Here is a 25532-nt window from a genome sequence, read left to right as displayed (position 1 = left end):
AGTTTTGCCTGCAATATGTTTTGCTTCAGAACATCAGATGCATTTAGAGGATAATCTAATTGCAAATATAATCAAATAACACATGAAAATGTGTTATGTAAAAGCACTGTAATGGGGAAAGGTTTTGTAGAAGTGGTTTCAGACTGTGATAAGGATGTTTTCCTTGATCTAACTGTGTAACACTGTAATCAATGCAGTGTGTATGATATCAGTGAGTATCAGAACAGCAAGTCTCTCTAATACACTCGGAGGAAGCATCTAAAGAATTTTCCTCTCAAAGTGTGTGTGTGTGTGTGTGTGTGTGTGTGTGTGTGTGTGTGTGTGTGTGTGTGTGGGTGTGTGTGTGTCTGTCCATCCTCTTTCTGTGGCTTCATGTGAGTGTATGTGTGTATCCTGGCCTCTGGAGAACACTCATCTGTGTGTTTAGTCATTTTAATGATAACCACATTCTCTCTGCTCACCATGCCATTCATAATGACGCATGTTGTTGTTTTCAATGACTGAAATGAAACTCATATGCTTTCTGAGGCCCCCCTTGCATTTATGCAATATTTAACAGCTGTGGCTTCAGATAAACCCTCTTTTAAAACTCCTCATGGGCTTGTGTGTGTTGACATGACTATTAATCATGTTATTACAATGTAATAAATGCACTTATAACAACACATAGAAGAATTCTGTCTATATAATAATAATTATAGAATAACTGTGTCATAAAACCTGCCAATCAGTGCTACAAGATAAATATGACAATACATGTAGATTCATATTACAGTAAGATGCATATTTCATCAAAGGTTCACAGTTGTCTCTGTGATGGTCTGTGTTTGTGTCAGATATCACAACATTTTTAGTAAAAGCAGGGGTATATGAATCATTAAAAGCTACAGATTTATCTAAATATAAATATGAATTCTTGGTATTTAAAAAATATATATATTTTTATCTGCAACTTACTCAAAAGCCTAGATTGTAAAGCAGAAGTTAGTACTGCAGATTATGGCAAGTAGATAAGTAAAACAGATTTTATTAACTAATAATGAAAATGAAACTTAAAGGATCATGTGGCATTCATTAGCAAAACCTCAATAAATATGCAGAACTTCAAAAAACTTGCAAAATTAACTTTGCATTTCAGTGATCCACTTTCTAATCTTTTATGTTTTTTTCTTTTCCAGCTCTGTGAAAGCATCAGAGTCCCAGTGTCTTTGCTCAGAAATTGAATTAAAAGTGGTGAAATTTGTCCCGATGTGTGTGCAATCAGACATAAAGTCTTTTTAGTGTAATGCTCTGACCCAAAGACCTCATTACAGGGAAGTTAGGTTTTATTGTTTGTGTGTGTGTGTGTGTGTGTGTGTGTGCACATAAACATGTGTGTGTGTGTGTGTGTGTGTGTGTGCACATGCACAGAAACACACAGATACAAAGAAGTGAACAGACAGACATGCAAATTCATTGTGGTTGAAATTTCTGTCATTTCTAGTTCACATCTCATTGTGTAAAGTAAATCCAACCAACATGAACTGAGCTAAATTTGTGCTCTACAAGAACTTTTTGCTGGACTAATGACCTACTGACACCAAATCCAATGGGATTACATTGTACACAAGTACATTTGCAGTTTTTGCAGAAAAAAACTTAGTTTGACAAAAATACAGAGTTTGATGTCAAAATGACATCTCTATAATTACAAAAGGAAAAAAAAATATATAGAGAAGACAAAGGAATTGCTTGCAATGAAAAGCCAACTGAATATCATCACAAAACACAAATTACCAGTTTGGACAATATTTTTTTTGGGGGGGGGGGGTGAAAAAATATGACACAATATTTTATTTATACAAGCTTTCTCCTTTTATGTTTCCGAACAATACATACTGTCACAGGTTTGGAAGGCCATAAGGGTGAAAAAATATGACAGATTTTTTATTTTAATGTGAATTTTCCTTTAACACTTAAAAAAAAAGAAGAGGGGCAAAAACAACATTTGTTCTGTTGTTATTTCATTCCTTGTTGTTGTTATTAGCACTTTCTAATAATTGGACTGTTGTTTTTTAGCGTCTGATGTTCATTTTCCTGCTATTGTCTGGCATAGATGGCCCCGGCCTCTTTAGAGTGTGTTCCTCCTACCTCCCCGAATCCCCCTGCCCTCCCTACAGCACCAAACACACACACACTCTCTCTCTTTCCTCTCCTTTTCTTCCTCTGCTTGCAGCTTCAGACATTTGGGGAATCCTGAAACAAGTTGTTCCCACAAAGAGGCTTTGCTGACTTAGTTAAAGTAGACTCCGAATGAACAGAGGAAACAGAAAGAGGCTGTTTCACCAAGAGCCTTGACATTCCTGCCCTCCCGTGTTCGTTCCTTCATGTCTTTCGTTGTGGACACTGACTGCGCTGCCTGGACACCGTGAGACATTTGACTATGGACATAGAGATGCTGTAGAGCCCGACACGCTGCATGTACCCTCGACTTGCTGGTGAGTGGGTTGTTTTAAGATCCCTCTCTTTAGCTATCGTTTGATTTAAAAGGAAGCATCATCAAGAGCTCGCTTCAGGTCTCTAGAACTTTTCCCTCAAGTTTCGTCTAGTTTCGACTGAGTTTTGTGACATCTCGGTCCCGTCCGAGCCTTTCCTGTCAGGCTTTCTCAAGCTGTCTTTCTTCCCCCGCCTCCTATCATCAATAACACCTCTACTAATAATACTACCTTCCTCCTCCTGTTGTTTGTGGCTGCAGGTTTTCTCCTCCGCGCTCTGGCTCCGCGCTCCCACGCTCTAGCGCAGAGGGGAAGGAAAGCGCTGATAAGAGTTTAGGAGTCTCAGGGAGAGTGGCTTTTGTTAGCTGCCTGGATGTGCGTGTGTGCGTCTTAAAAGGAGGGGAACTTTTAGCAGCATGCAAGCAGTTTTCTTCACTTGTTTTGTTGTTTTTGGAGGTAACGTCTCTTTTTGTGGGTGGAGGGGTGCGAAAATTGGAAACAGACCCAGCCTGAGTTGAAGTGAGTCAGACGGCATATGTGCATCTGTGTCAGTCTGGGACAAATAACAGTTCCATGACTTAGAAAAGGGAAAATTAAAGAGATGTCTCGAGATGATAGACAATGGAACTCTCTGGAGGTTTTAAATGGCTTGGACGTAATTTGTAATATTTTGGGTTCGAGCAGCAGAAAGGGAGGATAAAGTGATGGTGAGGGATGGTGCATGTGTGTTCTTGGTGGGTGGAATAAGGTTAGATATCTGCTGCCATGTACGCTCTTAAAATAAAGGTTTTTTAACAAATGTCCATTTTCAAGGGTTCTTGAGTTGGCTATAATGGTCATTATAGGTTCTTCAAATGGATGTGTTGGTTTTTGGGTTCTTTAATGCAGCAGTAGATGTTTTCTAAAGAATTAGATGTAAAAATGTGTCATCAGGCTGTAAAACCAGGTTTTGCGTATTAAAAGGGAACAGAACTGGGATGAGCAATAATTTAGCGTAGTTTTGCCTTGTCATGGACACAATAACAAGAAGTTTCTTCATTGAAACTGAAAGATGCATTCATTGAGAGTTTTCTCAAGGATTTGATCGTTTTGTGGACATGGCAAAGCTAATGAGAGGAAATGCCCTCTTCTCACATCCATGAGGAAGTGGCCTTGCGGCCAGCCTTGTGATGCATTCATCCCTCAGACTGATGTAGATGCCTGTTTCCCCAAAATCTCATGGCTGGTCGCTTTTGTCTAAGTGATATGCCCATTTTAACATCGAAATTGGGAAGTAAACATGTAATCTGTTGAAGTCTTTAGTTTTGAACTTTAAAGAGAGAAGCACTGGTTATGTGTGCTGCCAGTTTCTGCTGAAGTAGTCAATGGACAGCATGTCATAATCCAACGTGATCTCATGATAATTCGTATGTATACTACGTAAAACGTGATTCTATAAAACGTACATTTACTTACATTTTTACAGGCACTAAGATGTATTTTCAGCATTTAAACGTACAAAACTGACGTATTGACGACACTTAAAAATGAATCCTTATGAAATCGAGGCATTAATTTTATTGTTTTTAGTTGTCATATCAATTATCTTGTTTTCAATTGCCTTATTAAATTGTTTACTTGTTTACTTAATGTGAAATGCAAAAATTTTGTTCTGTTCTGTGTGATTTCTGCTGCCAGCTCGTTTCCAAGAATAGGCCTACATGATGTTAAACAATACTTAACTTCAAATCCTTAAAATAAATAACATATCTGCAATCGTTGAACCTTTTGTGATGTTTACTTTGTTTGCCATGGGCCACAAAAGGCATTTTCTCCGACATGCTGTGGCTGACAATAAAACTATAAAATACACCAAAAACACAACGCAAATTTTATTAGTGTGCTGTAATCCAAATCTTCCGAATCCATATGACTGTGAGGAGCAGACCCAAATCCAAGCCTTTATTCGGTGATCTTCATCTCTATCCCAAGCAGCGAGTCCAGTGACCGTAAACAGCAAAGCCCGCGCTGACTGATGCGCTCTTTACAAATTCAAATGTTGCCACTTCAAACGACAAGTTTTACAGCAGGATAATCGAACGCTCATTGGCTCTTGCCTGCAATCGTCATGGATTACAACATGCTGTGTTTCTGGTGAGGTGTGTTTGATTGATGTGCGCGCCTTCACGAGTGCACGGTCGGAGTGCATCGGGAAAATATTCTGGATAATATTTTCCACAATTAACAACTTAAATTCTGCTCTGCACCTCACACAAACCTACTGTATTCCGCCAGAGCAGACTGCGGCTGCAACGCATCATCAATTGGATTACTTTTGTTACTGCTTTTGACATTTTTGCAATAAATAAATAATTGTAATTGCATTTATCTGTCTGTCATGTTTTGCCTATACTGTATAGAAATAGTTATTTTTATGTTTAGAGGTAGGAGTGGAATTAGTGATTATAAAAAAATATTTTGAATGCTATATTGTTACTAAAGTGGTTATATTTCGGTCAATTGAATTTTATATCTTTTTATATTCGCTATAAAATGGGTAGGTTTAGGTTTGGGGGTAGGTTAAGGGGTCTAAATATCTAAATGGCTTATTGAAAAAAATGATAAAAATGCTAATTTGCTATAAAAATGGGTAGGTTTGGGGGTAACAGTTAGGTTAAGGGATAAAAATCTAAATCGTTTTTTGATAAAATTATAAAAATGCATATTCGCTATAAAATGGCTAAGGTTTAGGTTTGGGGTTAGGTTAAGGGGTCTAAAAATCTAAATCGCTTATTGATAAAATGATAAAAATTGCATTGATACGAATATCTTAATGGTAAATGATAAATGATACATTTTTTACGTTTTTTGCTAAAAATACGTAGCGATTTGTATGTTTTACACTTTGAAATACATGTAAATTGTACATTTAAGCATCAATAAAAACGTACCTTCGTATAAACAATGAAACCAGGTTGCATAATCCCTGAAGACTAAACCCTGGAAATTTGAAATGCTTGCAAGACACCCGGTAGCTTCTGAACTAAAATGAAGCTGAAGTTAGATTTGCTCTTTGTATGGTCTGTGTTTTCAGAACGATCAAGCTTCTTTCAAGTGGCCTGAGATTCCCAGTTTTCGAGGGGTATTCATTTACACACATATTTAAAAGTGTCTTCCTCTCATCATCCGCTCTCTGCTGTACCCTTGTCTCTCAGGAGCGCCTGTGCTATTAGTGATAAGACTGAGTAGTGGTAGCTTTTCCTGTCCTGAGCAGGAAGAGTTAATCTCTGTTTAGCTGCTGGCTTGTCCTGTATCCATCCTCTCATCCACTGGGAATATCACTGTAGTGTTGAGGGCAGCCCTCGGATCATCCAGCTGTTGGCAACAATACTGATCTGCCAGTCCATCTGGACGGCCACATGCTGCAAACTGATATCGCTCTCATTATTTAGGTAGCAAAGATAAAATCAGAACAGACATTCACAGCCCGTTACTTTTAAAAACTTTAAAGTGGCTGCAAATAATTAATTTTTTCTAACGGTTATTATAAGAAATATGTGTCTTGAGAAATCACTCTGTAAACAGCAATATAGAATCTGACACATGTTAGCCAATTAGAAAGCTTGGAGACCAGTGGCATAAGTTTGGGGCGGGACTACCTTTGTGTGCAAACAATGCTAAACAAATATGTGGCTAAGGTATTCTTGGTGAGTATTAATGTGTTGCCGAATGGTGGCTAGGGTGTTCAGTGTTGCTAAGGCATCACTAAATAGTTACTATGGAATTGCTAAGTGGTTGCTAGGCTGTTCTGGATGGTTGGTAGGTGTTCTGCATAGATGTTAGTGTGTCGTTAACGTCTTGCTTGACTGTTCTAGATGCTTGCTAGGTGTTCTGGGTGGTTGTTAGGGTGTTCCTAGGTGTTCTGGATGGAGGTTAGGGTGTTGTAAAGTGGATGCTAGGTGCTTTAGGTGGATGTTAGGGTGTTGTTAAGTGGATGCTAGGTGCTTTAGGTGGATGTTAGGGTGTTGTAAAGTGGATGCTAGGTGCTTAAGGTGGATGTTAGGGTGTTGTTAAGTGGATGCTAGGTGCTTTAGGTGGATGTTAGGTTGTTGTTAAGTGGATGCTAGGTGCTTTAGGTGGATGTTAGGGTGTTGTAAAGTGGATGCTAGGTGCTTTAGGTGGATGTTAGGGTGTTGTAAAGTGGATGCTAGGTGCTTTAGGTGGATGTTAGGGTGTTGTTAAGTGGATGCTAGGTGCTTTAGGTGGATGGTTAGGGTGTTGTCAAGTGGATGCTAGGTGCTTTAGGTGGATGTTAGGGTGTTGTTAAGTGGATGCTAGGTGCTTTAGGTGGATGTTAGGGTGTTGTTAAGTGGATGCTAGGTGCTTTAGGTGGATGTTAGGGTGTTGTTAAGTGGATGCTAGGTGCTTTAGGTGGATGTTAGGGTGTTGTTGAGTGGATGCTAGGTGCTTTAGGTGGATGTTAGGGTGTTGTTGAGTGGATGCTAGGTGCTTTAGGTGGATGTTAGGGTGTTGTTAAGTGGATGCTAGGTGCTTTAGGTGGATGTTAGGTTGTTGTTAAGTGGATGCTGGGTGTTCTGGGTGGATGATAGGGTGTTGTTAAGTGGATGCAAGGTGCTTTGGGTGGATGCTAGGTGTTCTGGGTGGATTTTAGGGTGTTTTTAAGTGGTTGCTAAGTGTTCTGGGTGTTTAAGTGTGCTCTTAAGTGGTTGCCAAGTGTTCTGGATGGTTGCTAGGTGTTGTATGTGGATGTTAGTGTGTTGTAACCTGGTTGCTTGACTGTTCTAGATGCTGGTGTTCTGGGTGGTTGTTAGGGTGTTGTTAAGTGGATACTAGGTGCTCTGGGTGGATGTTGTTGAGTGGTTGCTAGGTGTTCTCAGTGGGTGTTAGGATGTTGCTAGGTGTTCTGAGCGCATGTTAGGATGTTGCTAGGTGTTCTGAGTGAATATTAAGGTGTTGTTAAGTGGTCTCTTGGTGTTCTGGATGGATGTTAGGTTGTTGCTAGGTGTACTGGGTGGATGTTGGGGTGTTGTTAAGTGGTTGTTATTTGTTCTGGGTGGATGTTAGGGAGTTGTTAACTGGTTGTTATGTGTTCTGGGTGGATGTTAGGGAGTTGTTAAGTGGTTGTTATGTGTTCTGGGTGGGTGTTAGGGAGTTGTTAAGCGGTTGTTATGTGTTCTGGGTGGGTGTTAGGGAGTTGTTAAGCGGTTGTTATGTGTTTTGGGTGGATGTTAGGGTGTTGTTAAGCGGTTGTTATGTGTTCTGGGTGGATGTAAGTTTTTTTTTAAGTGGTTGTTATGTGTTCTGGGTGGATGTTAGGGTGTTGTTAAGTGGTTGTGATGTGTTCTGGGTGGATGTTAGGGTGTTGTTAAGTGGTTGTTATGTGTTCTGGGTGGATGTTAGGGTGTTGTTAAGTGGTTGTTATGTGTTCTGGGTGAATGTTAGGGAGTTGTTAAGTGGTTGTTATGTGTTCTGGGTGGATGTTAGGGTGTTGTTAAGTGGTTGTTATGTGTTCTGGCTGGATGTTAGGGTGTTGTTAAGTGGTTGTTATGTGTTCTGGGTGGATGTAAGGGAGTTGTTAAGTGGTTGTTATGTGTTCTGGCTGGATGTTAGGGTGTTGTTAAGTGGTTGTTATGTGTTCTGGGTGGATGTTAGGGAGTTGTTAAGTGGTTGTTATGTGTTCTGGATGGATGTTAGGATGTTGTTAAGTGGTTGTTATGTGTTCTGGGTGGATGTTAGTGTGTTGTTACCTGGTTGCTTGACTGTTCTAGATGCTGGTGTTCTGGGTGGTTGTTAGGGTGTTGTTAAGTGGATACTAGGTGCTCTGGGTGGACGTTGTTGAGTGGTTGCTAGGTGTCCTGGGTGGATGTTAAGATGTTGCTAGGTGTTCTGAGTGGATGTTAAGGTTTTGTTAAGTGGTTGATATGGTGTTCTCAGTGGGTGTTAGGATGTTGCTAGGTGTTCTGAGTGAATATTAAGGTGTTGTTAAGTGGTCTTTTGGTGTTCTGGATGGATGTTAAGGCATTGTTAAGTGGTCGCTTGGTGTTCTGGATGGATGTTAAGGCATTGTTAAGTGGTCTTTTGGTGTTCTGGATGGATGTTAGGTTGTTTCTAGGTGTACTGAGTGGATGTTGGAGTGTTGTTAAGTGGTTGTTATGTGTTCTGGGTGGATGTTAGGGTGTTGTTAAGTGGTTGTTATTTGTTCTGGGTGGATGTTAGGGTGTTGTTAAGTGGTTGTGATTTGTTCTGGGTGGATGTTAGGGAGTTGTTAAGTGGTTGTTATGTGTTCTGGGTGGATGTTAGGATGTTGTTAAGTGGTTGTGATGTGTTCTGGGTGGATGTTAGGATGTTGTTAAGTGGTTGTTATGTGTTCTGGGGGTGATGTTAGGGGGTTGTTAAGTGGTTGTTATGTGTTCTGGGTGGATGTTAGGGAGTTGTTAAGTGTCCAAGCAACCCCACGTGTGGATGTTAGGGAGTTGTTAAGTGGTTGTTATGTGTTATGGGTGGATGTTAGGGTGTTGTTAAGTGGTTGTGATGTGTTCTGGGTGGATGTTAGGGAGTTGTTAAGTGGTTGTTATGTGTTCTGGGTGGATGTTAGGGTGTTGTTAAGTGGTTGTGATGTGTTCTGGGTGGGTGTTAGTGAGTTGTTAAGTGGTTGTTATGTGTTCTGGGTGGGTGTTAGGGAGTTGTTAAGTGGTTGTTATGTGTTCTGGGTGGATGTTAGGGGGTTGTTAAGTGGTTGTTATGTGTTCTGGGTGGATGTTAGGGAGTTGTTAAGTGGTTGTGATGTGTTCTGGGTGGATGTTAGGGTGTTGTTAAGTGGTTGTTATGTGTTCTGGGTGGATGTTAGGGTGTTGTTAAGTGGTTGTGATGTGTTCTGGGTGGATGTTAGGGTGTTGTTAAGTGGTTGTTATGTGTTCTGGGTGGATGTTAGGGTGTTGTTAAGTGATTGTGATGTGATCTTTTAAGAGAAGATTAAAAAACAAAGTGGTTGTTATGTGTTCTGGGTGGATGTTAGGATGTTGTTAAGTGGTTGTGATGTGTTCTGGGTGGATGTTAGGGAGTTGTTAAGTGGTTGTTATGTGTTCTGGGTGGATGTTAGGTTTGTTGTTAAGTGGTTGTTATGTGTTCTGTGTGGATGTTAGGGAGTTGTTAAAAGTGGTTGTGATTTGTTCTGGGTGGATGTTAGTTAAGTGTTAAGTGGTTGTTATGTGATCATTGTATACTTTAGCCAATCGTTAAGTGGTTGTGTTATGTGTTCTGGGTGGATGTTAGGGTGTTGTTAAGTGGTTGTGATTTGTTCTGGGTGGATGTTAGGGAGTTGTTAAGTGGTTGTGATGTGTTCTGGGTGGATGTTAGGGTGTTGTTAAGTGGTTGTTATGTGTTTCTGGGTGGATGTTAGGGAGTTGTTAAAGTGGTTGTGATGTGTTCTGGGTGGATGTTAGGGGGTTGTTAAGTGGTTGTTATGTGTTCTGGGTGGATGTTAGGGAGTTGTTAAGTGGTTGTTATTTGTTCTGGGGTGGATGTTAGTGTGTTGTTAAGTGGTTGTTATGTGTTCTGGGTGGATGTTAGGGAGTTGTTAAGTGGTTGTTATGTGTTCTGGGTGGATGTTAGGGAGTTGTTAAGTGGTTGTGATGTGTTCTGGGTGGATGTTAGGGAGTTGTTAAGTGGTTGTTATGTGTTCTGGGTGGATGTTAGGGTGTTGTTAAGTGGTTGTTATGTGTTCTGGGTGGATGTTAGGGAGTTGTTAAGTGGTTGTTATGTGTTCTGGGTGGATGTTAGGGGGTTGTTAAGTGGGTTTGTTATGTGTTCTGGGTGGATGTTAGGGTGTTGTTAAGTGGGTTGTTATGTGTTCTGGGTGGATGTTAGGGTGTTGTTAAGTGATTGTGATGTGTTCTGGGTGGATGTTAGGGTGTTGTTAAGTGGTTGTTATGTGTTCTGGGTGGATGTTAGGGTGTTGTTAAGTGGTTGTTATGTGTTCTGATGTGATGCTAGGGTGTTGTTAAGTGGTTGTTATGTGTGTTCTGGGTGGATGTTAGGATGTTGTTAAGTGGTTGTTATGTGTTCTGGGTGGATGTTAGGGAGTTGTTAAGTGGTTGTTATGTGTTCTGGGTGGATGTTAGGTTGTTGTTTAGTGGTTGTTATGTGTTCTGGGTGGATGTTAGGGGTGTTGTTAAGTGGTTGTGATTTGTTCTGGGTGGATGTTAGTGTGTTGTTTAAGTGGTTGTTATGTGTTTCTGGCTGGATGTTAGGGGTGTTGTTAAGTGGTTGTTATGTGTTCTGGGTGGATGTTAGGGAGTTGTTAAGTGGTTGTGATGTGTTCTGGGTGGATGTTAGGATGTTGTTAAGTGGTTGTGATGTGTTCTGGGTGGATGTTAGGGTGTTGTTAAGTGGTTGTTATGTGTTCTGGCTGGATGTTAGGGTGTTGTTAAGTGGTTGTTATGTGTTCTGGGTGGATGTTAGGGTGTTGTTAAGTGGTTGTTATGTGTTCTGGGTGGATGTTAGGATGTTATTAAGTGGTTGTTATGTGTTCTGGGTGGATGCTAGGGTGTTGTTAAGTGGTTGTTATGTGTTCTGTGTGGATGTTAGGATGTTGTTAAGTGGTTGTTATGTGTTCTGGGTGGATGTTAGGGTGTTGTTAAGTGGTTGTTATGTGTTCTGGGTGGATGTTAGGATGTTGTTAAGTGGTTGTGATGTGTTCTGGGTGGATGTTAGGATGTTGTTAAGTGGTTGTTATGTTGTGGGTGTTGGGTGGATGTTAGGGTGTTGTTAAGTGGTTGTTATGTGTTCTGGGTGGATGTTAGGGATGTTGTTAATTTGTTGTTATGTGTTCTGGGTGGATGTTAGGTTGTTGTTAAGTGGTTGTTATGTGTTCTGTGTGGATGTTAGGGAGTTGTTAAGTGACTGTGATTTGTTCTGGGTGGATGTTAGGATGTTGTTAAGTGGTTGTGATGTGTTCTGGGTGGATGTTAGGATGTTGTTAAGTGGTTGTTATGTGTTCTGGGTGGATGCTAGGGTGTTGTTAAGTGGTTGTTATGTGTTCTGGGTGGATGTTAGGGTGTGTTGTTAAGCGGTTGTTATGTGTTCTGGGTGGATGTTAGGATGTTATTAAGTGGTTGTTATGTGTTCTGGGTGGATGTTAGGTTGTTGTTAAGTGGTTGTTATGTGTTCTGTGTGGATGTTAGGGAGTTGTTAAGTGGTTACTAGGGTGATTTGGGTAGTTGCTTACTTTTCCATCCAAAAATCTCTCTCCTACTTCTTTGTGACACTCTTTCACCCATTTTGTCAACATTCAGACCAAAATTATAAGTCTGAATATTTAAAAGAAACCCTCTAATCAATAGTTTTAGTGATGCTAACCTTAGCAGCACCACTAATTAATACGGTCAGCCCTGGAAATGGGTGACAGGATATGTGATCTCCAGCCAGCACTCATCAACATGTTCTCCCAGAGGCCAGAGGTCAAGAGGGGTGAGGAGGTGACCTGACTGCACATCCTTTCAGACAAAGATCGATCCTTAAAGCACTCTATTTCCAGACACACAGACACATGTCCACACCATCAATAGCCCAAAAGAGCCCATCTGCACGATTTTATAAGTAATAAACAAATCTTTGAAGTGTCATGAAGTGGAGTGATACTGTTTTTCCTGTTACTTCATTATTTCAAAACCGTTTGACAAATGGAATGGAAAGGCATCAGTAGGTGGCACAAAAACTTTCTAACCTTTCAGAGAACTTGGAATCCATCAGCTGTAATAACTCACACAAGCTGCCTGGACATATTGCTGGAGACGTGGAGAAATATTTTCTGTGCATGGCATGATAGTTTAGCTCCATACTGAGCAGGATATGAGAAAACTATTTTTGTCCTCAACAATTTTGGGATTATCCACGAGTGGTTTGTTTGTAGAGTCGTAGCGAAGGTTCCTCTCAGATCTGGTCATGTGTTTGATGCCCTCCTCTGGTGACTTCAGTGAACTGAATAAATAGGTAATGTCTATAAATAAGTGCATGGAAAAGCCTCTTGCCTCTGTTATGCTTTCAAACCACAGAATGAGACACTCAGTTTACGTGAAATACTTGTCAAACATGTGGTGGTTTGTCTTCGATCAATTTCCTGTTGAGCATTAGGTGATTGTTTCCGCCTTTCAGCATATGTTGGGTTACACAGGAAGTAAATGCTGAATCATTTTGTGCATTATGATTGTCATTTTATCCAGTGACCTGGTGACCTTTTGTGATGTAGCAGTGTTGGTATATTCTTTAATTTGTGTGCACATGCATCAAATATCAATGTATGTGTTATATTGTATGTGTTTCTCATCTAGTGGCCAAGATACCAACATTTCAATATGAATATACTGTATGAATATGAATAGTTTCTAATCAGATTCTTCCAAAACCAAAGTCAAATCAGCCCAAATAATTTCAAAGCACTTTAATTAATCTATGGTAAAATGCATCTCACTTGATATTTTGGTCACACATTGGTTTGCTGCTTATTAATATTAGGCAATATTACATTAGGCAATTTCCTCTGAGATGTGTACTGGACATAATTACATTTCTCATAGGTTAAATCTGTCATAAGCGCAAACATGCTTGCCCAGTAACCATCTCAATGTCAACACCATCTCATGCTTTTTCTCTCAATTAGAGGACATTATTATGTTTTGCGCTTCCTTATCAGTCACTAAACAAATGTCAAGTACAGTAGGGAAAAACCTGCTGATGGCAGGCCAAACCTTTCCTGGAAAAACACACATGAAAGGCTTGTTATTAATAAATTATTTCCAGGGAAATTATAACTATAGCACTCTGATTCATAATGAAAATGCTATGAAATCATAACAAATAACACTTTTTTTGTACAGGTAGACTTGCAACTTTTACACTAATCTTTCAGACCAGACATGGGTCAGTTTTTCATGCATAATCCCAGGTCTGTTTTATATGGATGTCCATGTCTTCCACAGAATAAAAAAAAAAAAAAAAAAAAAAAAAGAAAATTAGTACCTTTTTATCTCACTATTTTTTCTGAGCTTATATCTCACAAATCACACTTTTTTCTTGCAATTCTGAAAAAAAATTTTTCAAATTGTGAGATATTGACACAACTGGGCGACACAAACTTGCAGTTCTGAGAAGCAAATTCTGGTTTGTGAGAAATACACTTGCATCTGCAAGAAAAAAGTCTGAAAAGAGGTTGCAAAAAGTTATATTTTTATTTTTACCTTTTAATTCCAAAAAAAAAAGAATTGTGACAATCTTGCAGTTAAAAAAAGTGGTTTTCATGAAATAAATTTCAGTTTGAGAAGTTTTTTTTTTTGTTTTTTTAGGGTTTTTTTTCTTCTTAGAATTATGAGAAAAGTCCAACTTTTAAGAGAAATATATGTATGTATGTATGTATGTATTTAAATTTTGTGGCATAAATGTGTTTCCATGGGTTTCAGGTTAATACAAATTACATTATGATTATAAATATTTTAAATAACATTAGGGTCACTCACTGGATGAGGGCATAAAAAGGAAGTGAATGATTTGGGTTTGGTAATAATGGACCATCTGTTTCTTTTCCTTTTGGTCTACAGGTGGTATTTTTTTCTGACCTGTCCACACTTTTACCACTTTTTCTTTTTCTTTTCCCCACTTTGCGCCTGTGTTGGAGGGCTGACTGTTTTCATGCGATTCCTGGACGTGACTCAGAGCATGACAGGAACTCGCATGTATTACTCAAGCACTTGAGGCTCTTCGTCGTCGCTGCAGTGTATCATCACCGCAACGCTGTCTTGCGAGACATAACTACTGAAACTGATGTGTAAAGCCTTTGAGGCTTCCACAGATTCCACTGTGTCACTCTCTTGACCATGTTTTCCACTCTGGTCATTCCACTGCACGTCTCGATTTCATCCGCATGCTCGTGTGCAAAGACATCAGAGAAGTATTTCAAGTTGGACAAACATTCAGTACTGGACTGAAAGACCCTGACATACCTTTGTAAAGATTTTTGAAACATGAAGAGGTTTCATCAGTGCACATTATTCTACAGATAAAAATATATATATATATGACGTCACCTGACCAATAGACAAATGATTGCTAAGGCTGCTGCTGTGGGAGATGCAACATTTTTAAAACCTTGCCAGTAGTTAAAATTTGAAAAATTTGCAATTAGGATGTGTCAAGATGTGCTCAGTTCTTTTTCACTTGAATAAATGTCACATTACAGAAGTAAAATACACTATACAAAAGCAATGAATAGATCCGAAAAACCAGATCAGAATGTAACATCCAAAAGTGTTTTACATTTATACATTAATTTATCTAAAGTGACATTTTCAGAGAGAGGTAATTATTATTAAAAAATAACAATAATAATAATATATCAATGATATATTATCAATGATATAAAACTGCTTCAGAAGATGTCGAGAACTGAAGAACGTCATGTAAGTGTGACCTTTCACTGATCTGTTGTTTGGCTTGACCAATGAATCTTTCAATACAGCAGCTACTAGGTGTTTTTCCTGTGTGTGACAGATTTCAGAATTGAAATACGGCAGGGACGACTTCAGTATAACCACTGAAAGGAACAGATGAGCATTAGTGAGAGACGAGCATTAGACGAGAAAGAGCGAAGACGAGTAGAGACACAGCCCGGGTTTATTTTTAGCATTTCTTTCCACCTCTTCCACCCACCTTTTCAGGATTGTTGTTGTTGAAAAAGGTGGGCCCGCTGTGGAATGATGTCAAATGTTGTCAGCACGTCCACCTCAGAGCTTGCTGGGAATTACCCCGTGTCACCTCCAGCTCTTTCACCATCCATATCAATCCACAAACTGAAATCTCACTACAGTTTCCACTCGGGAAAGTCTGCGCCTCATACAGCCAAATGAGTGCATTTATGGTGGCAACTTTTTCCATCATACTTGCTTTTATTTGACTGGTTTTATTAGGGCAAAAAGTGACTTATATCTGTGTCTTCTTTCACTGTGTTTTCTTATTCTAATGATGTATGGCCTCTTTTTGTGCTGTTAATCCATTTACCACACTTTCAAAAAAACCTGTTGTTTCCCTGAATTTAGTCTTTTTGTGGAGTTCCTCATTCTAACCTAGAGGTTCCCATATTTATATCTGTCTTGAAGCGTTCTGTAAATCTGTCTAGAGATGATTTTTGGGAATATAAGAAAGAAAAGCCACAAACAACCCTACACACCTACAAACCCCATACAACATAAAAACAAATAATTCATCCAAAAAAAAAACATCATCAAAAATTCAACAACCTCATTCAATCCATAAGAATATGAGAAAGTTTGTTCATGGGATCAGATTTGGAGAAATGTAGCGCTACATCACTTGTTCACCAATGGATGCTCTGCAGTGAATGGGTGCCGTCAGAATGAGAGTCCAAACAGTTGATAAAAACATCACAGTAATCCACACCACTATGAGTCCTCTTATTCAGTTAATCTTATTGCAATGAATGTCCTGGATGCAACAGAAATTAATAGCAAGTATTATTAATGTCTTAGGTTTAATGTTGTAATGTATTTTAACATTAATTCAGGTGTAGTACCTTGCCTCATAGACTTCCATTTTAATTGCATCAATGTAATTTTTTTTGTTGTTGTTGTTTTGATTTTTGTAATTCAGAATTGTTTTGTGTGGTAATCGAAACACTCCAGTGCTGTGTGTGTATATATATATATATATATATATATATATATATATATATATATATATATATATATATATATATATATATATAACACTCTCACTGGCCACTTTATTAGGTACACCTTGCAAGTACCAGGTTGGACACCCTTTTACCTAAAGAACCCAAATAATTCTTAGTGGCATAGATTCAACAAGGTGTTGGAAACATTCCTCAGATATTTTGGTCCATATTGATAGCATCACGCAGTTGCTGCAGATTTGTCGGCTGCACATCCATGATGCGAATCCCGTTCCACCGCATCCCAAAGCTGCTCTACTGGATTGAGATCTGGTGACTGTGGAGGCCATTTGAGTAAAGTGAACTCATTGTCATGTTCAAGAAACCAGTCTGAGATTGATTTGAGCTTTGTGACATGATCCATTATCCTGCTGGAAGTAGCCATCAGAAGATGGGAACACTGTAGTTATAAAGGAATGGACATGGTCAGCAACAATACTCAGGTAGGCTGTGATGTTTAAACAATGCTCAATTGGCACTAAGGGACCCAAAGTGTGCCAAGAAAATATCCCCCAAACCATTACACCACAAAAAGCAGCATGAACCCATGATACAATGCACTATTGAAACACTCATTCAATTCTTATACACCAAATTCTGCTCCTACCATCTGAATGTCGCAGCAGAAATCATGACTCATCAGACCAGGCAATGTTTTTCCAATCTTCTATTGTCCAATTTTGGTGAGCCTGTGTGAATTGTAGCCTCCGTTTCCTGTTCTTAGCTGACAGGAGCTGCACCCAGTGTGGTCTTCTGCTGCTGTAGCCCATCTGCTTCAGGATTCGATGTGTTGTGCGTTCAGAGATGGTATTCTGCATACCTTGGTTGTAGTGAGTGGTTATTTGAGTTACTGTTGCCTTTCTGTCATCTCTAACCAGTCTGCCCATTCTCCTCTGACCTCTGACATCAACAAGACATTTTCGTCCACACAACTATATATTTTCTCTTTTTCGGACCATTCTCTGTAAACCCTAGTGATAGTTGTGCACGAAAATCCCAGTAGATCAGCAGTTTTTAAAAAACCCAGACCAGCCCGTCTGGCACTTAAATCCCCTTTCTTCCCCATTCTGATGCTCGGTTTGAACTTCAGCAAGTCATCTTCACCTCATCTAGATGCCTAAATGCATTGAGTTGCTACCATGCGATTGGCCGATTAGCAATTTGTGTTACCAAGCAATTGAACAGGTGTACCTAATAAAGCAACAAAAGAAAAATACTAAAACTTTAATAGATAAAAATATTGTGTGTGCGTGTGTATATGTGTGTGTATATATATATATAGATATATTATATCTTAAAACATATTCAAATAGAAAGCAATATATATATATTACTAGAGTAATGATGCTGAAATTTCAGCTTTGATCACAGGAACAAATTATATCTTAAAACATATTCAAATAGAAAGCAGTTATTTTACATACAAAATATTTCACAATATTACTGCTTTGCTGCTTTTTAGATCAAATAAATGCAGGCTTGGTGAGCAGAAGAGAATTCTTAAAAAAAACATTAAATATCTTACTGTTCAAAAACTTTTGACTGGTATACATACATACACACTTACACCTGTGTGTGTGTGTGTGTGTATATATATATATATATATATATATAAAAACCTTATGTATATATGTATTTATGGACTGTTTGAGTATTTTTCTTGAAAAGCCCCTCAGCTCATCCGTTTTATGTTTTTTCCATGCTGTAATGCAGTATAGACAGATGTATTGATGTGCTGGTGGTCTCTGATGTAGGTGAACTTCACAAGTGAAACAGTTTCCACCAGCAGCAGCAGTAACTGAACTCTGAGCACCGCAGTGATATGCTTTGAACAGCCTACACTTACCCACATACCCCAAAACACTGGAAAGAGAGCGTGGAAACACTTGTCACATGTATGTCTCTCTTGACACCTCTTTTTTTTCTATATGCATTGTGCTTTATTGATTATTAAAAAAAGAGAGCAAGTGATTGTTGGCCACCATTTCCAGTAGCAGAAACCCAATGACCCAGTGACCTGTGCGTCACTGAAAATGAGTGCATGTGCATGTTTAAGTGTACACTATGTTGTGCAACTGCACTCATTAGCTTCAGTATTTGAGTCAAAGGCTCATAACGTGATAACAGCTTGTTTGAGGATCATTAGAATGAAAGCAGCCACAGCGTGACCTCTGACCTTCATACCATGTTAGCACTTTAATAATAATGATCAACCTAGAAACAATGTTCATTGTTGTTCTGAATCACTAAAAGTAATTACACACTGTGTATATATATAGAGAAAGAGACAGAGAGGGAGAGATAGGTAGATGGGTAGGCTGCATTTATTTGATCATAAATATAGTAAAACGGTAACATTGTGAAATATTATTACAATATAAAATAACTGCTTTCTGTTTGAATATACTATTAAAATGTAATTTATTGCTGTGATCAAAGCTGAATTTTCAGCATCATTACTCCAGTCTTCAATCACAAAAAAACTACAAAAAACATCACAATAAAAATATCAAATTATTATCAATGCTGAAAACAGTTGTGCTGATTGATATTTTTGTGGAAACCATTTTTTTTTTCATGATTTTTTATATATATATATATATATATATAATATATATATATCAGCATTTATTTTAAATACAATAAAAACTAAATTCATGATTTTTTGCTAAATAGAAAGTTCAAGTGAACAGCATTTATTTTAAATACAATAAAAACTAAAATTACTGATTTTTGTCATTGTAACACTGAATAAAATTAAGTTGGTTTTTAAAAATATAAACATCTAAAATGTTGAATATAGTTTGTATACATGATTTGCTTTTTATAGTACTATTACTTACATGAAAAGTGTGTGTGTGTGTGTGTATATATAAGTGTATTTATCATATCTTTAATTAGCATTTCATTACATTAATAAATGTATAATGAAAATATATATAATGTATATTTATGCATATCAATAATAATAACAATTTAGAAAAACAAACAGGATTTGCAACTTAGCCTGTTACGAGAAAGAAAGAAAAAATCACATAAAACAAAACAGGGTGTGAAAGGGTGTGAAATTAAAACACTCCTTTATATTAGCACACACTGTTACTGCTAAATAAACCCAGCCAAATGAAATGATTATGAAGCTTTTAAAGAGACAGTTCACCAAAACTGATAGCTTAATGTAATGATGCATTTCTATCTTTTTTTTTAATTGAAAATCTCATTCATGCTTCCGCTGTGATCACTAAGTGTCACTGTATGGAAAAGAGTGGTGTGAAGATATGCCTCCTTTTGTGTGTGAAAGGAGAAAGTAAGTCATACGGGTTTGAAATGAAGTTTCATTTTACTGTAGTGTGCATTTTCTCTTTCGAAAAATGAATCCAAGACTCTGAATTAGGTATAAATCTATTGACAGAACCACAAAGATTTTCATTTGTGTAAAATGCACACGACAGCGGTAAAATCATGTCACGTGGCTCCTCATGGTGAGTGGTATTCATGTGAGTCACCGCTGCAGTCATTATGAATGAAAAGATTCCCCATCTCTATGCTTAACCTTTACCACTTCTCCCATGCATGTTTTTTTTTCTTCTTTTTTTGCAGGGCTTGCAAAGAAAAAAAAAAAGAAGAAGAAGAAAAAAAATGTTTCAGGTTTCAATGCAACTAAGGAAAAACCAATAAAGCAGAAATAACTGAACTGAAATCAGATCCAAATCCTAAAATTCCAAGATCTTGAATCCCTTCCAAGATTCGTGGAATTCTACACCTCCCACGAGGCTTTTGTACATTTTTAAACTCCTGACATGGGATTTTTAATTAGCGACTGGAGGCCAGTCTCAGCCTGAAGTCAAAGTAAACTGTCAGACACTGTAGTTTGTGTTTGCTTTGCCTTGCTTTAGTCATGTTTGAGTCATGTTATCTGAAGAGTAACGCCACTCCGCACCCCACCCTCAAATACTCCTCCCTAATAATCCCTATTCCCATCACACACACACACACACGCAATCCTTCTTCTCAACTCTCTTTTCTCTCCACACCCTCTCTTTTCTCTTTTGCTTGCACTCCATCTCTTTTCCTTTAGTTCCATCTGTTTTTTCTCCGTGTTTTTAGTGCCTCTCCCACTTGTAGCTCTCTGGCCCCGTTGCCCTCTGTCTCTCTCTCACTCTCTCAGGACTCTCTCTCCTTATCCAGCATTCCTCAAATTCCTGCAGGGTTGTTAAGGGACTAACAGTGACACCCCACATCTCCCTCTCTCACCCAATTCAATTTACTGTTCCTTTTTTGGCAGTTCTCAAATATAATAACATATATAATACATTTAAAAATATAATAATATTATAAACGGAAAGAAAAGGGATTTTATAATAATAATAATAATACCAAATAAAATAATAATAACTAAATTAAGGGAAAAAGAAGTACTGAAGTCATACATTAAGTTCAGTATTAAAAATCTTCTTCTCCTTCTCTCATATAACAGAAAAACATCACAATCTCAGTAAGACCGGTTTCATTTGTTAACATTAGTTAACTTCATTAGTTACAATGCATAACAATGAATAATAATTATACAGCATTTATTAGTCTTAGCTAATGTTAATTTCAACATTTATTAAAAGTTGTAGGCTAGTTAATGCATTGTGAACTAACATGAACAAACAATGAACAATCATATTTGTATTAACTAACATTGACAAAGATAATTAAATGTTGTAAACATAATATTTGATTACTGTTAGTTCATGTCAGTTAATACATTAATCGATGTTAACAAATGAGACCTTATTGTGAAGTGATATTATAAAAACAAAATCAAATCATAAACAAAAAAAAAAAAACCATTTTTTTGACCAGACCTAACTGATATTATAAGCAACATATTATAAACATATAAGCAATGCAGACACACACATAACAACAGGGAGGTGACGGCAGTGCATAAATCAAGTTACCCCACCCACTTCTGGTACTTTTACTGAGATTTCTTATCCTGCGTGAATTGGCCATTAATATTACAGACAGAGCTGTGAGATGGTCCAAGAAAAAAAAAAGTCAAAATGTGAGGTGTATACTCAAAATGTGGAGAAAAAAAAAGGTCAAAACAGCGGGATGTAAACTAAATTTAAAAAATAAAATAAAATTTGTGGGATAAAAGCTGCAATTACCTTTTTAAGCTTCCATACGTTTTGGATAAAAGTGTCTGCCAGATGCATAGATGTAAACACTGATATTGTCAGTGTGAGGGTGTTGGGTATTAAAGGGTGAAGCGAGGCTGAACTGCTGACATTTGCCTACAGCAGACGCGGGTCTGTGCATGACTCTCTGTTACTGTCTGTCCACAGAGAATCCGATTAAAGCTTATCAATGGCTGCAGTTATAACAGCAGCCGTTCCGATCAAACCTGCCACATTAGCAGAGGAACACAGCCATACTTTCACTGCATGTGTGTGTGTTGTTTTAGAGGAAGGTAGTGTAGCTGAAATTGAAAGAGCACATTGAGGCACACAGAGATGTAATCAAATCTGGTTGATTCATATGACTGGCATTCCCAGTCATCAGTTTCCCAAAGCTGTGCTGTCCGTGAGCGAAAGAGAGACAGAGAGAGAGAGAGAAAGCACTGGTTCTTTGTGGAACAAGAGGAACAAACCTCATTCTCTCTGATATCAGCAACAATAATATCATAATTATGGCAGTATGGAGTTGGGTTAGAAAAAAATGTGACACTGACCTTCATCTTACTGTATGAAATATTCTTCATTTAAAAACATCCTACCGAGACTCTCACAATGCTCGGATGTTTTTAGTTGTTGCTATGCAGTCATTAAGGTGTTCTGAATGGTTGTTAATATGTGGTTGCTAAGTTGTTCTTTGTGGTTGCCAGGGAGTTTCTGTGGAGTCATTATGGAGTCATTTTTTTAAAGTTATATTTATGGGCATTTATGCCTTTATTGGGATAGGACAGTGAAGACTTGAGTGAAGAACAGTGGACTTCAAGACAGAAATCACCTCGGGTCGCTGCGAGCGCAGTTGTGCTATATGTCGGCGCACTAACCATGAGGCTATCCATGCCAAACTGAATGGTTGGTGATATGCATTTCCTATGGTGTTCTTGGTGTTGCTATGCAGTCATTAAGGTGTTTTGAGTCTTTTCTAGCACATTGCCGTATAGTTGCTAGGGTGTTCTAGGTTCAAGTAATTTTTTTTTTTTGCATTTTTCTATACTGTTGCAAGGGTGTTCTGGGTGGTTTCTATGGTGTTGCTGTCCAGTCATTAAAATGTTCTGAATGGTTGTTACCATGTTATTATTTAGTTGCTAGGGTGTTCAGTGGCTGCTACTGCTTGAATGTCTCTAGAATGGACTCTAGGATATTTTGATCTTTAGATTTGGATCAGGATCCCCCTTCAGTGTATTTCTGTAGGATTCTTGCCTGTTTTAAGTCCAGTCATACCTGAGCAATAGAAATAGTGATGCTTGGTTTAACAAACACCACTGAGACTAATCACAGTTAAGATGACTGATCACTGTACTGATCAGTGCTGGATGAAAAGCATCGCTTATTGCTCAGAAGTGTTGAAATGAATCTGTGTTAGAGTTTTCTCACCTGACAGGACAAACACGAGAATCTGTGAAACACAGCAAGCAGAGATGAACTGCTCTAAATCAAATCACCTCAGTCTGTTCTTTTTTTTCTTTTTCTCCACTAAACTGTTTTTTCCCCACAAAATGTAAACCATGGGTGCTGCATCCTGTGAGGATTTGGACTGAGATATGGTTGTTGGAGAGAATCTCATTAGTGTGAAACTTAGCTTCAGTTTGTGTTTGCCGGCTAGATTAAGAATAGTGTATAAAGGTTAACAGCCTCTGTCTCTGAAACTCTGTTAAGCCAGCGCTTGTAGAGAAAATATCAGTGTTTGCTGTGCATATGCTGCACACTACTGACAAGGATGCATTAAATTGATCAAAAGTGACAGTAAAAATATTTACAATTAAACTTTCTATTTCAAATAAAAGCTGTTCTTTTAAACTTTTTATATAAAAAAAATCAAACATTTTACTAGAGTACTTTTTATATAACTAACACTTTACCCGTGTATTAAAGGAATAGTTCACCTAAACATTTAATTCTGTCATCATTTACTCCCCTTCAAACCTGTAATTTAAAAAAAAATAAAAAAATTTTTTTTTTACATTCATCACAAATAAAAACGTCTCTCACAAAGCAAGTTTTAATCATTGTTTTGCTCATAAACATGGGTAAATAGTCAGAATCCACAAAATCTGATTTGTCGTTTTTGTATCGTAGTGTAGAAATGTGTGACAGTGCCTGAGAGGATGAGCACTTCCTGCGCTTAATGAACAAAGCATACACTACACTCAGTGTTTTTTAGAATACACTTTAGCAACTTTAAAGCACAACTGCATGCAACAATATTCAAGATATTTGCATGTCAATAATGTCTGATATGTAGAAGTTCTGCAGATTTTTGAAAGTCAAAGACTTATAGGTTTAAAAAAAGACTTACATTTTGCATTGTTTTCTATTTCTAATGCAATTATTTATAACATATGATGTTATCAGTGTCACCGTTTGAGTGAAATGTTGGATATAAAAATGAAACATGAATTTCACTGAATAGTATGGGATTTCCTCCTTTCTGCTGTAGCACTCGAGCTGAAATGAACTCTGATTTATGCATAAACAGATTATTCATGTTATCCAACATCCATGATTTGAGAATGTTCCTTTCAGCACAGAGGAATATCATATGGTCACAAATTTATTTAAAACTGATTAGTGACCTAGAAATTTCTTCATAAATTTTACTATAAATTATTATTATTATTTTTTTTTTTTCAATTAAAACATCTGGCTATTTATTTTTTTATTTTTTTAAAAAGACTTCTCCCTGGAAGCTCTGCATTTTTGTAATTCTCTGCATTCAATAGAATATAATAGACGATAAAAGGCTAAACATGTTGACAGTCAAGGCTTTGCTGGCAGTGAAGGAGAGTTTACTTTGACGTGTGTGTGTGTGTGTGTGTGTGTGTGTGTGTGTGTGTGTGTGTGTGTATTGCTTGTTCCCCTGCTGTGGTGCTTCACTGTCAGATCATGGTCTTGATATTTTCAGCTTCTGCCGGATATGATTCAGACTGAAGGACTGTGTGATTATAACACACACACACACACACACACACACACACACACACACACACACACACACACACACACACACACACACACACACACACACACACACACACAGATGAGGGTTTCTGGTAAGACTGTTGGGATCCCCCAGTTAGAGGAGCATTTTGGTGCAGCACAACACTGCTTTAGTTTCATTATATGTATGCAGTGTGTGTGTGTGTGTGTGCGTGCGTGTGCGCGTGTGCGTGTGCGTGAGGGTCTTTGTTTGTTTCCTCTGCCCTAGAAATGATTTAAGTATTTAAATAGCACTGTGATTTTATGTGCTGGAACCTGCTTCACTGTCAAAACGTACATGTTTGACCACACGTACAGCGCATGAAAGGAAAAGTGCTGTGTTAGCTTCTTTTTAACAAACTGAACTTTCAAAACAAAGTATACATTGTTTTTTTGATAGCAGCATGCTCATAAAAATGCTGCATGGGTGTATGATGGCCAGAACAGCAGTCGAGGTGCACGTAGGTAGGTTTTGAGACACAGCCAGTGTAAGCTGGTGACGAGAACTGAGCGATCGTGCCTCACAGAGGAAATCAGAAACCCACTGGAGACTGTCACTGTGTGTCCTGGTTTCTGAGAAACAGGTCATGTAGTGGTTTCAAAGCGTGTGTGTGGCGCGTGAATGCTGACCGGTTCTGTTTTACTGAGAAAGACTGAAAGAAAAGAAAAAAAAGACATGAACTGAAAGTACATATGCATATGCACATAATATACATTTAAATGATCTTGCATCATGCATAGTTGATTTGCCATATATGCTATCTTTGCCGGAAATCACAAGGTTTCCTTGCTACGCCTACTGAGAGATTATAAAAAATTCTTATTGACTTGAAGATGAACAGAGATACAAAGTTAAAACAATTTTAGTGAACGTGTAAAAACTGTAATCAGAATGATGCAATAATACATTCAGTCATTTCTTTGCAAATTGCATGAATAAATTGCATTACACATCAACATATCAACAACAATTTTATATTACATAAGGCAAACACACCTTTCAAGCAAAACATTTAATACAAAGAAAAAATAACATTTTGTTTTAAATTAAGCAATGGATAAACAGTTCAAAATCGAGACAGAAGTATTTTGACACTACTGTTTCTTACTATACTTTTA

The 25532-nt window shown here is 37.9% G+C and overlaps 1 protein-coding gene across 6 annotated transcripts in view; it reads left to right on the top strand.

The window, feature by feature from the left end:
- Window positions 1-2176: 2176 nt before the first annotated feature.
- Window positions 2177-25532, top strand: part of LOC109061808 (histone deacetylase 7-like) — an 89102-nt gene continuing 65746 nt past the window's right edge. For all 6 annotated transcript variants that reach the window (XM_042712627.1, XM_042712626.1, XM_042712632.1 and 3 more), the window contains exon 1: window positions 2177-2477. In XM_042712627.1, the coding sequence (XP_042568561.1) occupies window positions 2459-2477 (19 nt within the window). In that variant the 5' untranslated portion in view covers window positions 2177-2458. The remainder of the gene's footprint in view (window positions 2478-25532) is intronic.

The sequence above is a fragment of the Cyprinus carpio genome, chromosome A23 (assembly GCF_018340385.1).
Source record: "Cyprinus carpio isolate SPL01 chromosome A23, ASM1834038v1, whole genome shotgun sequence".
Classification (NCBI taxonomy): domain Eukaryota; kingdom Metazoa; phylum Chordata; class Actinopteri; order Cypriniformes; family Cyprinidae; genus Cyprinus; species Cyprinus carpio.
The sequence above is the reverse complement of the archived record's forward strand: the minus strand, read 5'-3'. Positions and strand labels throughout refer to the sequence as shown.